Source organism: Cetorhinus maximus, chromosome 16, assembly GCF_964194155.1.
Source record: "Cetorhinus maximus chromosome 16, sCetMax3.hap1.1, whole genome shotgun sequence".
Lineage (NCBI taxonomy): Eukaryota > Metazoa > Chordata > Chondrichthyes > Lamniformes > Cetorhinidae > Cetorhinus > Cetorhinus maximus.
In genome coordinates, this window is record NC_135894.1 from 41,160,739 (window position 1) to 41,178,915 (window position 18,177).

Here is an 18,177-nt window from a genome sequence, read left to right on the forward strand (position 1 = left end):
ACGCACAACAAATTATTTCAAATTAGCAAAACATGTTGAAGGTGGGTATAAAGAGTGAGACAAGCAGCCAAGTGCTCTCAACTTGATCTATCAAGTCAAAGTAATAATATTTTGTTACTCCACACAGCTGTCTCAGATGCAATTCTCTCAAAACTATTCAATGTTGGTACAAGAAGTGGAAGGAGCACCAATTCAACTGTATTTATTCCTTTTAGCTGAACAGTTGACATTGTGCAGCATTCAACTAAACTGAAGTACAGTGCAGTGACACATACAACATAATTTCTTGAAATGAAACAATTTGAGACAAAAATAACTATCAAAACACCAAATAAATCTGTCCAGAGATTGAAATTTCCAAAACCTTCAGCTTTAAATTAAGGTAAGGGCAATTGCCTTTGAGAGAAGAAAATTATTCCAACCAAATACTCATTAATGATCAGAAAAAAGTTTGCTCAAAAGAGTACATGAAATCTGAAGTCATATGAATATTTCACTTTTTAAATTCGTTCATGGGATGTGCATGCCGCTGGCTAGGCCAGCATTTATTGCCCATCCTCAATTGCCCTTGTGATGATGGTGAGCTGCCTTCCTGAACCGCTTTTATTGCACATTTCATTAAGTTGCATTTCACTGGTGTTTGCCAAACAACTTTCTCACCTAAGCCCGATGGGTAACGGTATATTAGCAATTGTCTCAGTGCATTTGGGTCCTGGTAAACCACTGTTTGTTTTAAGAGGCTCAGATGAGTGTGGAAACCTAAGCATGAAGATTCTGAAGTCTTGAGAAAACTCTACAAACAAGTTTCACACATGCTGGGTGCTGATGAGGACCAACAATAGAATTTCATGTTGACTCCCTGAATGTTCAAGTGTTTTTTGTAGGGTTTTTGAAAGTCTATTAATGTAAACAGTTCCAAAAGCTACAGCCACCAGGCAGACATGCAACGCAAGTTATCTTCCTGTTTAAAATTTCTTAAGCTATCAAGGCCTTGGTCTGTAGCCCAAGGAAGAAGCTCCTGCACCTCTCCAATCAAAACTACATTTTGCTTTGGCCAGAAAATCTCAGACCATTACTCTGCTGTAACCTCAAGAATCTCATCATCTGGTACCTGAGAAAAGTTCTTAACAGTAAAGTTAACTCATGTCAATCCTGAATTTGAAATGAGGTTCTGTAAAATACAACCTAGTTTCCTTTATTAGTTCACCCAAAATCACAACTGCAAACCACCACCTGCAATTCTTCATCAGCATGTCTGTTAGGACCAGAGTACCAATGTTAGGTTCTTATGAGGATGTGGAGGTGGAAAGAAAAGCTTCTCCTTCCTGAAAAAATTTGGATAAATCTGTACTAAAAAAAATCAATCTCAATTGTCGAGTGCTTCATGCACCATGTTTTATCACAAGTATTCATCCTTTGAAACTTCTCAGGAATTCAGGGATTTCCCTGTAAAAATCATTTACTATGTTTAGTTTGAATTTGAAATATCACAGGGAACAAGTGATATACTGGGGAAAATAAATATATTAATATAGAAAAAGTGTTCAAGCTGGTACAATTTTCAGAAGCATTAAGTTATAACAGGTGAACTACATTTTGCTTTGGCCAGAAAATCTCAGACCATTACTCTGCTGTAAACTCAAGAATCTCATCATCTGGTTGGTACCTGAGAAAAGTTCTTAACAGTAAAGTCATGGGCAGATGCAGTTTAGACCACTTTGTACAGTTTGTCACATGTGCACAATAGAGGTAAATTGACTTAAATTCTGTCACCCAAACAAAATTCCACAGTTGGAGGCAGAAACAACAGAAATAGGTAGGATGCAGGTGGAACTACTAAATCCAGAATTAACTCTGCTTACAACATGGTAACTGGTAGACAATCCAAACAGTTCATTAAAAGCAGTTTGAAAGGGCCGCCCACATTTGATCCTTATTCAGAATTTTCTACCAGCAAAAGTCAACTCTCACTGATGCTGTCACAAAAGATTCATCCATACTCCTTTTAAAAAAAAGCATCAATCTATCTTGAGATCACAAGCCAATGAAAAAAACGATGCTGCCTATACTCAACATTCTTTAGTAATCTACTGACCACTCCCCACCCCCCACCCCATCACAGCATTCAACTTGAGTTATTCTGATGTATTGCCTCTACAATTGTACCTGGAAGGTCATTCCAGATATTTATCATCCTGCAAAATTTACACTTTCATGGCTTTCTTTGGAGATGGGGGTGCTCATATCCCTTGGAGAGTAAAGCAGCATTTAAATGCTGTCTTCATTAAAGAGGAATAAGACCATTAAGTAAAAGGCATTAGGCTGAATTATCTCAACTTCTCTTACTATGCAAAACTGTCTTATCCGCATTGTAAGTACCAGGCTGATTTCATATCAGATTGAAACATGGAGGCACAAATTGCTTGTGAAAAGGTGATAGCTTGAAAATGCATGAAGGAGGGATGGCTCTCAAATTAATCAGCTGGGCAAGGAAACTGAAAGGATACACAACTGAAGGGGGAAAAAGTCACCAAATTTGAGTTGCCTAAATGCACAAAAAGATAGCTTCCAACGTCTGGAACAAAATAACTGAACTTATATGCAGTTGAACAAATGAAGATGGCTAGTCAGTGCAAGGATATGAAGATAACAAGATTATGCAAACCTGTCAAATATTTTCAATGACACCCATACATGAAGCTTCCTAAAAAGGCTTGCTCCCCTCATCAATGACAGCTATTAAACATTGAATTAGGGGATACAGAAAGTCTCGTGTTATTAAGGAGAAAGCTGCAGCTATGAATTAGGAAGGACATGAACTCACTATTGTTATTCTGTTTCCTCCAGCACAATCATCATGCACTAGCTGCATAATTGTGCTTACAGGGTTGTGTTCACTCACAAGATGAAGAGTGAGTCATGCGATATAGTTACTACGAAAATTTAAAGCATTTGGCACCTTCAAGGAGTGACTCTCCTGTATGCAAAAAATAGCAGCGAACAGAAGTGCTGCTAGTAAGTGCCAAATTTTTTTTAAAGTGGCACTGAAGCACAGGAAAATGATGGAAATTGCAGCAAGGAAAAAAATTCAGATAAAAGGAATGTTCTACATGTTGGGACATGAGATGAATGAGTGAATTGACAAGTCTTGAGAAACTGGTCTTCTAAAGTTTGTATAGGGGAGTTTTGGGATTCATAAGTGAGGTGTGTAGTCAAAGGCACAAAAATATTAATGTCAGAGTGATTATGGCACAGGAGGACGCCACTCAGCCCATTAAGTCCATGCCAATTGTATCAAAGATTTTAGAGAAAAATACTGCTCCCTTTAAATAGGACTGAATACACTAACAAGGTTGAGATTTGCCAGGTCAAGATGGCAAGTGAGTCCATTTTTCAGCAAGTCCCTTCTCTAAAGTTTCTGAATCGTTTATAACTTGATTAGTGGCATTTTGAAATAAATGTGTGGATACTGGAAAGCTCATGTTCCCCAGTCAACATGTAAACATTTTTCCAGTTTAATTGAAGTATCCATCAAAAAAATTATTCCCTCTAAACTAGAGAAAAAAATGTTATAAAACAGCAGAGTCATCATTTCTAGTCCAGCTGACAAGAGATAACAAACATTCATCATTCCAACATAAAGGGTCACTCCCAGTTGACTTTCCTGACTGCTATGTGTCCTAGGAAGTACAACTTAGTCATACTTCCTAAGGAAAACAAAGTCCAGAAACATGACAATGTAGCAATTATGACAAAAGGTGGTTTGCAACACCTTGGTTTCAAATAGATGGCCCAGTGGGCCATTATCCTATTTTTACCTTTGTATTCCCACGTGCCAGAGGATGCAGTCTTTATTTAAATTTAAACCTGGGCCAAAACCATCAAAAGCTAAATTTGTGATCACATTGTTTCTTAATCATGCCAGCACAACTGCAAAAACTTTCAACTACCCTGTTTAAACCCACTTTGGCCTCTCAAACATACAAGACTTTATTCTAGACATGTACTACTAATTCCTTATTTTCTGCATTAACCATGTTATAGAAAGTTCAGACGGGACGTGAAAAAGGGAATGAGAGGTTTGAGTACGAGAAGAGACAGGCAATAACAAAGGGGAAAACCAAAAATCTTCTATGACCATATAAAAAGTAAAAGAGGAGAAAAATGAGGGGTGGGGCCAAGTCAGGACTAAAAAGAGGATGGAGGCAAAAGACATAGCTGAGGTGCTAAATGACTACTTTGCATCTTTCTGTACCAAACTCATCGTGGAGGAGGAGATAATTGAGATACTGAGCGGGTTAAAAAGTTGATAGAGGAGGTTTTAGAAAGGCTGCCGGAAGATCAAGTTGAAAGGTCACCAGGAGGGTTCCATCCAAGCATGCTTTGGGAAGTAAGGGCAGAAATTGCAGAGGTACTGGCCAAAATTTTGCAATTTTAGGGTGGTGTAGAGAACTAAAGAATTGCAAATGTTATACCCTTGTTCAAGAAGGTTATAAGGATAAACCCAGCAACTACAAATCAGTCGGTTTAACTTCAGTGGTGGGAAAGCTTCTAGAAACAAAAATATGATAACCTTTGTGTTACAGGCATACTTAAAGTATTACTTCCTAATACTTATTACTAATAGAGTCTTTATTATTAAAAAGTGCATGTCAGAGGATCTGCTGCTGATTCAATTTAACATTTGTAATACTCGGATTAGTGATTTGTGATGAGTGAAAGAATTAATGAAAGACACTAATATTAGTGTCTCAGCAACTCATTTGGGACTGTATTACAATGGCCTGAACTTTACCTTTGGTGGGTGCGCATGATTGAAGGACCCGGGAGCGATCGGGAAATGGGCCCCGAATGCGATTTCATGCTGGCTGGCTAATTAACTGCCAGCTAGCGTGAAACGTGCGCTGAAAAGCCGAGCACTGTTGAGGAGGGAGTGGGAAGAGAGCGGGCGATGACGTTTCTGTGGGCGAGCGCTGAGAGAAAGCTCTCTGAAGACAGACAGCTGCATGAGGGAGCTGCACACATGAAAAAGCTAAAATAAAGGTTTAAAAAGCTGCAAAAAAAAAAGCAAGCCCATGCATCACAATCAATCACCTGAAAATATACCTGATAAAAATTCTGTCCACAGGTATTTATTTTTATTTCATAACGGAAATTTCATCCCATCCATAGGTGAGGTTTGACGAAAAATCCAAAGTCCACCTAGCCAAGTTGCCCGTAAAGTTGGATGGGCCACAAAAGAAATCGGAGACAATTGCGCCATTAATGGGCTTAAATGCCCTCTTAATTGCTGGCAGCGTGTTTCTGACTTTTGTGCATGCCCGACGAGCGAAATATAGCATGAATGCATAACTACGTCGGGACACTCATCCGACGCCTTCTCGCGCAATTCTACGCCTGATCAGGTTGGGCAGGGGTCCGCCCGCGGGACATAAAATTCAGCCCAATATGTGCATACATTGGCAGAAACAGTAAAGCAGTGACTTGCTTGTACATTTATTTAACTATGAGCTTAACAATAAAATTTAGAATTGAAAGCTAGTCTCAGTAATGGTTACTATCATCAATTGTCATAAAAATCCATCTGGCTCACAAATGTCCTTCAGGGAAGGAAATCTGCAATCCTTACCTGGTCTGGCCTACACGTGACTCCAGACCTACAACAATGTGGTTGACTCTTAACTGCCTTCTGAAATGGTCTACCAAGCCATTCAGTTCAAAGGCAATTAGGGATGAGCAACAAACGCTTGCCTTGCCAGTGACACCCAGGTCCCATGAAAGAATAAATTTAAAAAACTTAACTTTATTTCTTGTTTTGTAGCAGTCTAGGACATGCTAAAAGATGTTAACAATTAGGTGTGCAGCAATACTTGGGAGTGGGGAAAGGGATGGGAATACAAGAAGTGATGCGTTAGGAAAAGGAATACTTGTTGTGAATGCAGTTCTGAGAGAGTGCTCCTGCAATTATAGGAACTCAGGAAAGGATGGACATGGACCGAGCATGAAAACACACAAGTGCCCTGGGGACATAGGGGGCTTAGATGCACAGGGAGGTGAGTGCAGTAATGTGGAAAGACTGGGAGGGGCTGCAAGAACTGGGAAGGGGATTGTGGAATATCAAAACGGTGAAATGGGGCTGTTATGGTACAGAATCATTGGGGGTGGTGTATCAGTCAGCGGACCCAATGAAAAGGGGGTCCTTTCATTGGAAATGGGGTGCTGTAGAATGGGAGCTTTGGGGAAAGAGCACCCTGGGTGTGGACTACTGGAAAGAGATTGCTGTGGCATGAAAGTATTGGTGCAGGGGCAAAGATGGGCCCTGGTTCATGAAAGCATTGGCAAAGTTGTTCCACAAGTTTGGGAGGATGCAAGAATTGTTTCTGAGCTCTCGAAGCATTCAGACATATAGATTCTAAAACTATGGCAGGGGGGGCTTGGGCTTCCAGCCATAGCTTCATCCCAGAAATAGCTGTAAGTCACCAAATGGAAGGGAAGAACTCCAGAAAATTACAATCACCAGGTAAGTGGTACTTAGCAAACTGTTGGGGCTGCGGGCTGACAAATCCCTGGACCCTGATAAACTTCATCCTAGGGTCTTAAAAGAAGTGGCTAGTGAGATAGTTGATGCTGGAAAAACTCAGCAGGTCTGACAGCATTTGTGGAGAGAGAAATGGAGTTAACTTTTCAAGTCAGCATGACTCTTCTTCATTGCTGCTTTTATTTCATATTTCCAGCATCCACAGTATTTTCCTTTATTTTGAGAGAGTTAATGCGTTTAATTTAACAAAATTCTCTAGATTCAGGGAAGGTTCCATTACTCTGGAAAATAGCAAATTTAACTCCTTTATTCATAAAGGTAGGGAGACAGGAAGCAGGAAACTACAGGCCAGTTAGCTAAACATCTTTCATAGCGAAAAAACCTTAAAGCCATTATTAAAGATGCAGGGCACTTAGAAAAATTCAAGGTAATCAACCAGAGGATCATGGTTTTGTGAAAGGGAAATCTTTTTTAACCAATTTGAAGGAGTCACATATGCTGTGGATAAAGGGGAACTAATGGATGTACTGTACTTCGATTTCCTGAAGGCGTTTGATAAGGAGCTACATCAAAGGTTATTGTGGAAAATAAAAGCTCATGGGGGATGGGACAACAGATTGGCTGGCCAGCTAACAGGAAGCAAAGGAGGCATAAATGGGTCTTTTTCTGGTTGGCAGGATGTAACGAGTGGTGTGTCACAGGGACCAGTGCTGGAGCCTCAACTTTTTGCAATTTACATAAATGATTTGGATGAAGGGACTGAAGGATCTGGTTGCTAAGTTTGTTGATGACACAAAGTTAAATAGGAAAGGAAGTTGTGAAGAGGACATAAGGAGGCCACAAAGGGACATAGATATGTTAGATGAATGGGCGAAGATCTGCCAAATGGAGTATAATGTGGGCTAATGTGAAATTGTCCATCTTGGCATGAGGAATAAAAAAGCAGCATATTACCTAAATGGTGAGAGATGCAGAGCTCTGAGATTCAGTGGGATATGGGTGTCCTCGTACATGAATCACAAAAGGCTAGTATGCAGGTCCAGAAATTAGGAAAGGTAATAGAATGTTATCGTTTATTGTGAGGGGAATTGAATATAAAAGTATGAAGGTTATGCTTCAGTTCTACAGAACACTGGTGACACCATATCTGGAGTAACATATACATCATTGGTCTCCTAATTTAAGGAAGGATGTAAATGCGTTCGCAGTTCAGAAAATGTTTACTAGACTAATACCAGGAATGGGCAGGTGGCCTTATGAGGAAAAGTGGCACAGCTATGCTTGTATCCACTGGAGTTTAGAAGAGTAAGAGGCGACAGGGTGGCTGTGGAGAAGATGTTTCCTCTTGAGGGAGGATCTAGAACTAAATGTCACTGCTTAAAAATCAGGGGTCACCCATTTAAGGCAGAGGAGGAGAAATTTTTTCTCTGAGGGTCGAGGGTCTCTGGAACTCTCTTCCTCAAAAGACAGAGGAAGCAGAGTCTGAATATTTTTAAGGCAGAGGTAGATAGATTTTTGATAAACATGGGGGTGAAAGGTTATCGGGGGTAGGCAGGAAGTCACAATCAGATCAGCCACGATCTTATTGAATGGCGGAACAGGCTCCTAATTCACATATTAGTATGTTCTGGAAGGGTGGTCCAACTCCTGAACTTTTAAATGGTGTTCTCAGCACTTCTCAAAACAAATGTGATGTCTCATACATCTCAATGATTTGGAAGTAGCAACTGACAATTTTCTAGCTTATAGAAAGCAAACTTTCAACTGATAGGCTATCGAAACCCACGTAAACCCATTTTCTTTTCCTTTCTGATTGGTTTAAAGGTAGCCACAGAAAAGCCACTTTTGCTTATATGGAGCTACTACAGTCCAAAGCAATCTAGACTAACAGCTTGAGAATTGTCTTCATATTGTCAAATTCCATATTTAATGGCAGATTAGCCCCATGTTGTTAGTATTCTTCGTTGTAATTTAAGTGTCACAGATGTTGCTTGCAATTAAGTCATGTGTCAATTTACGGGACACAAGGGATGTTATGGCTGCATTTTAAGATTCTTCATGAAAAAGGACATGCATTTCTGCTGCCTACAGAGCTCCCTCTGATATCTCGAATTCTGTACTGGATAGTAAAGATCATCCTTTGATTTATTAGTATTGCTAAAGCATGCTTCCCTCAGAACCAACACTTCCCATTCAAGCAATCAACCAGGTCAAAACATTTAATGTATCCCTGATTATGCATATTAAATACTCCTCATTGTTGTTTATGATGAAAAAAATGTACTGAACACTTACCCATCAATCCTTACACATTTATAGATTAAAACAACAAAAATGATCTGCTTACTTGATGAGTGCTGCAATTATCTGAACATTTAATGCTGAACCACTGACAAATCGATCATGTAGAATCTGAAATCCGTTCAATGTCCCAAACTTGTTGATAAGGTCCACAAGCCAACCCTACAGAGAAGTTAAAAGTCAAAACCCAAGTTATGTATATATATTTAAATTCCACACTAAGTGTGTTTTGGCAGTTGTAGGAAACCACTAAAAGCTAGTCCTTCTATAATTTGTACTGTGAGGTCAAATGTCGAGAAAGCAATACCAATTCCTTGTTTCTGCAATACTATTGAAGTATTACCCAAGCAAAGAGAGAGTAAATGGCCTACTCTGCCACTGTGATTCAACTGCTGTACAAGGGCAATACTTGTCAACTCTTGTACTTGAAGGTTTGACTTTTGTAAGAAAGCATTTTGCCCACAGCAAACCCTCTTCAAAGAAACGGAGTTCAATTTCTCAGTTTAGCAATCCAATTTCTCAGTTTACTTATATGAAAATATTAGAACTTCAAAATCAACTGAGGAAATTTTTAGGGTTTTTTTTGGATCAATGAGATGAGGGATCTTCCCACACTGACCACTATCCGGTTAGATACACCACTTGCCAGCAGTTTACTTTGCATTTAATGTGCTTTCATTCTAACCCCTAAAGAGCATTCATAGCATACTGTAATTAACCATGAACTTCCTGAACCACTAATTCTTGAGCTCGGAGAAAGCTAACTTATCGAGCTGTGTCACAGACCTACACCCCTACACCCATTATGAACTCTTAAGAGCCAAATTAATTTCTCATTGCTGCAAATAACAATACTATATAGGGGGTGGGGAGTAGGGTTGCTAATTATCAAAGTATTAGCTTGCTGACCTGTAGCCAGTAATTGTTGCTCACAAAAAACAGCATGCTAATATACTGTACCAGCCAATTACTCACTTTTTTTTGCTCTTAACAACTTCCCCATTCTCATCACCGAGGTATGGTTCCACATACTAACTGCTCTCCATCAGCTATGGGCACAATCTTGTAGAAAACTCTGACTGGGAGACTAGTTTACAAGGATATATTAGCTAAGCCTTTCCTACCCTGAATACAATGTTCACAGAGACAAAGCTCCAGTCAGAACCATAGATTACCAGGATTGGAAATCCTGAGGAATTGTTTCCTCTTAATCCAAAGGCATTTAGGCATCCTTTAGAATTCCAGTTGCTGCTCTAAGAAGTTAATTCAGCAGAGGTCCAAGATCAAATCTGTAATCAGCGGAGTATGGATGACTCAGATATTCAATTGATAAACTTGCTGAGGCTTCCAGGGAACTAGAGTACCTTGATGCTTACTTGATCTTTAAAATTTAATTTGTTCAGTTTTCTTCTATTCATTCAGGAGACGTGGGTGCCACTGGCTCGGTCAGCATTTATCACCTATCCCTAATTGCCCTGGAGGTGGTGGTGAGCTGCTTTCTTGAACCACTGCAGTCCATGTAGTGTAGGTGCACCCACAGTGCTGTTAGGGAGTGAGTTCTAGGATTTTGACCTCATGATAGTGAAGGAACGGCAATATATTTCTAAGTCAGGATGGTGAGTGGCTTGAGGGGAACTTCCATGTGGTGGTGTTCCCATGCATCTGCTGCCCTTGTCCTTCTAGATGGTACAGGTCGTGGCTTTGAAAGGTACTATCTAAAGAGCCTTGTTGAGTTCCTGCAGTGCATCTTGCAGATGGTACACACTACTGCCACTGTGCATGGGTGGTGGAGGGAGTGAATGTTTGTGAATGGGGTGCTAATCAAGTGGGCTGCTTTGTCCTGGATAGTGTCAAGCTTCTTGAGTGTTGTTGGAGCTGCACCCAGGCAAGTTCCATCACACTACTGACTTGTGTCTTTTAGATGGCTTTGGGGAGTCAGGAGGTGAGTTATTCACTGCAAGATTCCAAGCCTCTGACCTGCTCTTGTAGCCAGTGTTTATATGGTTGGTTCAGTTCAGTTTCTTGTCAATAGTAACCCCCAGGATGTTGCTAGTGAGAGATTCAGTGATGGTAATGCCATTGAACATCAAGGGGTGATGATTAGATTCTCTGTTAGAGATGATCATTGCCTGGGACTTGTGTGGCGTGAATGTTAGTTGCTACTTGTTAGCTCAAGCCTAGATATCGTACCGATCTTGCTGCATTTGAACATGGACTGTTTCAGTATCTGAGTCATCGCAAATGGTGCTGAACATTGTGCAATCATCAGCAAACATCCCCACTTCTGGCCTTATGATGGAAGGCAGGTCATTGATGAAGCAACTGAAGATAGTGGGACCCAGGACACTACCCTGAGGAACTCAGTATAATGGTCCAGATTAGCAGTAGAGTAATAAAAGTAAGTGGCTAAATCAATATTGTACACAGAGGTTTAACAGATGTGCACTAAAATGAATGTGTGCTTCTTCAGCTTGTAGTTACCTGAAGTTTCTTCAAAATATATTTTCATGTTTAACACCCACATGGTGCTTGAAGTAAAAGTGTGCTGCTTCCAGGAAATATGCTGATGGCATTAAAGGATTAAGATTTGCCTCCTCTAGACATAAATGAATCCAACATCACAGTTCCAAGGTGCACAATTACACCCTTATATACCACTATAATAATGCTCATAATAAACTGCAACAAAAGCCAATCTATAGTGAAGTCCCATTAAGCACAACAAAAATAGCAGATTCTCCAAACCTTTGGTGAGCGCGGGTCAGGCGGTCGAGCAAAGAGTTCATCTTCAGCCAGCTGGACTCCTGCAGGAACAGTCTCAGAGGGGCGTGTACCATTGTAGATATGGAATTTGCAGTGAGGGTTTAAGGCCATGGCAAGGAGTTCAAGAAGGGGAAACCAGTCCTGGGACAGCTTGGCCACACACAGTTCTATGAGCCGATGAGTATTATTTATAATACACCTCTTGAAAGGGAAGAAAAATATCAATTGTACTATTTGCATGTAAAATATTCAGTAACAATACACATCATGATGGATTACATCAGTGAAAAGATAATTCAATTCCAACTCCAGTCAGATATACTAAGGCTCAGACTGAACAATACAATACACTGATGGAAGAAGATACGCTGTTAACATGCTACGCAACCCAGTTTGGCCAACCTACAATGCTATGAATTCTTCTTAAAGCTCATCACTTTTTGTTTAAAGTTCACAATATTATTGAAATGGAGCCAATATGTATTTAGCTGCTCAGCCCGGCTCCTACTTCATACTGACAAGTATCCATATTCGTCCCTGATTAAGAACAAGCCCCAAAGGTAGGTTTTGATCTTGGTTCCAATTCAGAGCTGCACAATTTTTGTCTGTGGGGAAAACAAAATTTTCACAACTAATCTTTTATTCCTCTATATTTAAGTGTCACTGGGCTGCGTGCTAATGCTTGCCTCACTTAAAAATCAAGTTACACTGTTTGAGCAAGATGAGGTAAAAGGTGTGATAGTACAAGTAACTAGGGAGGAAAAACCACTAGGATCACAGAAGCACACCTATTAACATAAATTACTTGAGAACAACACCTTCATCCTCAGCTATAGATTGAAAGCACATCAATAGTATTGGTATTGATGTTCTCAACGCAATAATGGTATATTTGTGCTATTGGAGAAATAGAGGTAAATTTTAAAACCCAGCGTACAATTCATTTTTGTGTGCTTCCCCAAGTAATTTTGAAAAGAACTGATGAAACTAATCCAATCAAGTACTTAGTGTTGAATTTCTGGCATGTATAACACAAGCTTTTTAATAAAACAAACTGGAGCCAATAAAGTTTGCATCCCTCTAACATCATTTTTTCAGACCTATAACTTTCCCATCTACTTCACAAACAAGACAAGGGGGTACCATTAGGGGTGTTCATCATCTTCTGGGAAAGTCATTATTGGTGAGGATGGGTATTTCCACATCCATGTAACATTATAATATGGATGAGCACAAAGGGAAATAATTAAACCAGTCATTTAAAATTAGCCTAGATGGTAATATAATATTTGATTTAAGAATTAACAGAAGAGCTGGGATTGAGGGGGGGATGAGCATCAGATTTATTTTGCCTTAATTTTTATTCTAGGCCTGTCATGTTGATCAATTCAAGATCCAGATGTGTAGATCAAAAGATACTTCAATGTATACAAATATGATGTGCTTGCATCAAGCCTATTTTTTTTTTAAGTTGAGGTTGTGAAAATTTAAATTATGCCTGGACCTGGCGATAGCAATTGAAATCAAACAATAGCAAAATGGATTTTTAATATCTCATTGGCATTTTTACTGTGCACATGAATATAATTTTCCTAAATGTTTTCAAAAATATACTTCTGAAAAGCCACTTGGTGTTACATTAGATAGAGACCAAATGTATCTCGTCTTGCTGACAATACAAAGCTTGGTGGAAATGTGAACCTCAAGGAGGACAGAGAGGCGCTGCAAAGTGATATAGTCAGGTTAAACTATTGAGCAACAAGGTGGCAGATGGAATATTATGTGGGGGAGTGTGAGGTTATTCACTTTGGTTGTAAGAATAGAAAACAATATTTTTTAAAGGCATGAAATCTGTAATTGTTGATATTGGGCATACTCATACAAGGAACACAATGTTAGTATGCAGGTTCTAGAAGCACTTAGGAAGGCAAATGACATGTTGGTCTTAATTACAAGGAAAATTGGAACAGAAGAGGAAGGAAGTCTTGCTATAATTGTACAGGGCTTTGCTGAGTCCACACCTGGGCTACTGCATTAGCTTGGCTTGATGCAGCAACGGTTCACGAGGTTGGTTCCTGGGATGAGTGGGTTGTCTTATGCTGGGCGGCTGAATAAATTGTGCCTATATTCTCTGGAGTTTAGAAAAAATGGAGAAGCGATCTCATTGAAACATACAGATTCTGAAGGGGTTTCACAGAGGGAGACAGAAATTGTTTCCCCTGGCTCGGGAATCTAGAACACAAGGGCAGAGTCTCAGGAAAAGGAGCCAATCATTTAGAATGGAGATGAGGAGAAATTTCTTCAAAGGTTGTGAATCTTAGGAATTTTCTACCCCAAATGGCTGCAGGTGCTCCATTGGTAAATATATTTAAGGCTGAGATAGACAGGTTTTGTGACCTCTCAGGGAATCAAGGGAGGTGAGGAGCAGGCAGGAAAGTCGAGTTCAGGCCAATGATCTGCCACGATCATACTGAATGGCAGAACAGACTCAGGGGCCGTAAGGTCTACTCCAGCTAATATCTGTATGTTCTTACAATACACTAGCAAGCATTGAAGCAATGACTTCAAACAGAGAGCAAATAATTTAATGATTTTTCCACCTGTTACACTAAAGTAGGCATCTATCTCTACAAATCTGCTTTCATGTTTATGTGCAAAATTCAGGCAGAATAAAATTCGGAGCACTCAAAAACTTAAAGACAAAATAGTAATATTATCAGTATCACCACTCCATATTTCACTATAGAGTTATGAATGCAATCATGCAGTCACTGCAGGTGTTTGCAACATATACTCTACAAAATAATCAAATTAAATTATACGATGCAAAGTTTTTGGCACCAACTTAGATTAAAACTAGCACATTTAATATACAAAACAAAAATCAATGCATTAGTTTTCAATAGGACAGCAAATTTCTTTATTAATTTGGCAGTGCAGCACTGATTTTAAATAGGATCTTAGACAAGTCTTTCCACTTGTTCAGCCTCAACATACAGCAGCTGAAATAGAACAAAATAAGCGTAAAACTTCAAGTAGCAGGGTAGACAAGGGTAACGCAATAGACGTAACATATCTGAATTCTCAAGACACCTCTGATATGGTACTACATAACAGACTCATGACTAAAGTTACAGCACACGGAAATAGCAGAATGGGTAGCAAGTTGCCATAAAAAGAAAACAGGGGCAGGTTCAAGGTAGTTACTCAGATTGACAAATGATTGGAATGGGTTTTCCACAAAGATCAGTGCTGGGACCATTGAAGTTCACCATTTATGTAAAAAATTCGGACTTGGGAATTTAAAGTACATTTTCAAAATTTACAGAATACACCAAATTGAAGGATCCAGTTAATAAAGGGAAGGGCTGTGACAATATACAAGACAATATTAATAAACTTGCAGAATTGGTGTTTGAATGGCAAATGAATTGGAATACAGTTGAATGTGATATGGTACATTTTACTAAGAAGAATAAGGCAGCTGTATGCTCCTTGGAAAATAAGTGTCTAAATGGTTTAGGAGTGCAGAATGATCCAGGGAAACAGATCAACATTCCCTCTAAGCTGCGCAGGTGCATGGCCATTATGGTCAAATGCAACAATTGGCTATGCGCCGTGCAGGAAGGCAAACAGGTTATGCACACACAGCAGCCCTGCAGCAATCTTAAAGTGACTGCACAGTTCAAGAAATGGGCTGTGCACAGCAAGGGAAATTAGAGGGAACATTGGTAGAGATACACAAATTACTGAAAATTAGGACACAGGTTAACAAGGACATAAAAATGCAAAGTACCGGTGTTCATTTCTAGAGGGAGAGAGTTGAAATCAAAGTTACATTAAACTTATACAAAGGCTTGGTTAGGCCACATGCGGTAATGTGAACAGTTCTGGTCTTCATATAAAAAAGATACAGAAACACCAGAGAAGAGGCAAAGATGATTTCCTGGAATATCAGAAGTGGGGTTATACCTATTTGAAAAGACTGAAGTGGCTCAGGCTCTTTTCTTCAGAAGAGAAAACTGAAGGATAACCTGATAGAGGCTGAAGATCATGAAAGGGATTGATAGGGTACGCATAAAGATGTTTGCACTTGCATGGAGCATAAATCATGGTCATGAATTTAAGATAGCCACTAATAAATCCAATATGCAATTCAGGAGAAGCATCTTTACCCAGACAATGTAACACACTACCAAAAGGAGTAACTGAGGCAACTAGCAGAGATACATTTAAGGGGAGAGCCAAATTAACACAAGGGAGAAAAATATAGAACAGGTTACAGGTGGCTCACGTGTAATATAAACACTGTCATTAACCTGTTGGGTCAAATAGCCTGTTCTGTGCTGTGAATAAAATGTAATACCATGCAAGTGCTTAAGATTATACATGCAAACTTTAACTATATAGTTGAAGTGATATTTTTTGGCATGCAGTTGCCTTAAAAGTAAGAGAAACCATGTGCTTGGCTATAGCACTGGTACCCGGTGGTCTAGCTTTCCCATTACATTCTTGTTCCAAAGGAACCAAAAAGTTATTTTCACTATCCACCTTGCAAAACAGCTTGCTAAGTTCTATTTAACTATGGCTATTTAGCTATTGCCTAATGAAAAGGAAAACACATTTCAATTGGAATTTTTTACATCCATATAGAACGTCAAGTTCTGTGGTCAATAAAACATTTCACAAGAAACGAGACCAAATTTCAGCCTTTACATCTAAACAGATAAAAGCTCTGATTATAACTTCAGTAAAATGGCCAAAGTCCAGTCTAAAGAAAAAATTGTTGGCTTTCATGGAACAAAAGCAAAATACTGTGGATGCTGGAAATCTGAAATAAAAACAAAAAATGCTGACAAAACCCAATGGAAGGTCACTCAACTTCAAACGTTAACTGTTTCTCTCCACAGGTGCTGCCTCACCTGCTGAGTATTTCAAGCATTTTTGTTTTTATTATTGGGTATAAAGAATCCTGAAGCTGAAATACAAAGGTGTTGCAAACTCAAAGTCTATCACTATGACAAAGTACTTGGACGAAACAGTGTCACATCATGCTAAGTGCAAGACCCCTTGTATGGGTAGTTCTTCTGCAATAAGTCTTAAGCGCGTTAAGTGGGGTCTCAAGCATCAAATTTAGTATTCATCTTCAGCGGCCACATGACAAACATTTGTTATGTGCATCAATTACCCCCAAGAAACTCTCTCAACTGGATCTTGGTGGAAGCCCAAGAACTGGAAAGAGTAAGCTTCTGCAAACAGCTATTTATATTTAGCATCTTTGATGTAACAAAACATTTCAAGGCACTTCATAAGAGCATAAGACAAAATATGACTCAGCCACAGAAGGAGATATTAGGCTAGATGATGAAAAGTTTGGGTAAAGTAGTAGGTTTTAAGGAGCATCTTAAAGGAGGAAAGCAAGGTAAAGTGGGGGAGGTGTAAGGACAGAATTCCAGCAGTTGGGGCCTAGGTAACTGAAGACACAGCTACCAACGTGAAGCAATTATAAGTGGGAATGCACAAGACGATAAAATTAGAGGAGTACAGATATCAAAGTGGTTCTTTTTCCCTTCATTCTTTCATGGGGTGCGGACGTCCCCGGCAAGGCCAGCATTTGCTGCCCATCTCTAATTGCCCTTGAGCTGAGCGACTTGCTATGCCAGTGCAGAGAGCAGTTAAGAGCCAAACACATTTGACAATTAGAGGAGTGCAGATATCTCAGAGGGTTGTGGGGTTAGTGAAGATTGAGATTAAGGAAGAGCAAGGCCATGGAGGGATTTGAAAACAATAATGAGAATTTTAAAATTAAGATGCTGCTTGACCAGAAGCCAATGTAGGTCAGTGAGCATAGGGGTTATTGGGGAACAGGCAGCAGAGTTTTAGATGACCTCAAGTTTATGGAGGGTAGAATGTGGGACACCAGCCAGGAATGTGTTGGAATAGTTGAGTTTTGAGGTAAGGAAGCATGCATAAAGGTTTCAGCAGCAGATGAGCTGAGGCAGGGTGATATAATGGGAGGTGGAAATAGGCAAGTCTTTGAGGTGGCACAATTGAGAGGTCAGAAACTCATCTTAGGATCAAATGTGACACCAAGGTTGCAAACAGACCTGCTTAATCTCATTGTTCCCAGGGAGAGGGATGGAGTCAGTAGTTAGGCAACAAAGTTTGAAGGAGTTCTGAAAACAATGGCTTCAAACTTCCCAATATTTAATTGGGGGAAATTTCCACTCATCCAGCACTGGATGTCTGATAAGCAGCCTGAATTTAGCAACAGTGAAGAACTGGAAGAGAATCGAAAATCCTACTTTTGTTCACCCACCCAGTAAGGCAAGAACTTTTCCACAAACTTCCAGACATGATTCACATTGACAGGTCTTTACGTCACTGCTGGAGTGGGTCAACATCCAGGCTATCTTGCTTGACCTCCTCTCCTCCTTTGGTTGCAACTATGGAATCAAGCGGCTTTCCATTTCATCACCAAGGAAATCATTAAGAATCTTTTAGACATTCAATCAAAAGAAATTTATCCCAACGAATTTGGCAGGATATGGTTTTTATTATGCTTTCCATCATGC

At 39.7% G+C, this 18,177-nt stretch overlaps 1 protein-coding gene across 2 annotated transcripts in view; it reads right to left on the reverse strand.

Moving 5' to 3' along the window:
* Window positions 1-18,177, reverse strand: part of usp9 (ubiquitin specific peptidase 9) — a 290,030-nt gene that overhangs the window by 201,866 nt on the left and 69,987 nt on the right. For both annotated transcript variants that reach the window (XR_013579171.1, XM_078559739.1), the window contains exons 6-7: window positions 11,585-11,803; window positions 8,886-9,001 (exon numbers count right to left, since the gene is read on the reverse strand). Coding sequence is in view for 1 of the 2 variants with exons in the window: in XM_078559739.1 (XP_078415865.1) it covers window positions 8,886-9,001; window positions 11,585-11,803 (335 nt within the window). In the remaining variant the exon portion in view is untranslated. The remainder of the gene's footprint in view (window positions 1-8,885; window positions 9,002-11,584; window positions 11,804-18,177) is intronic.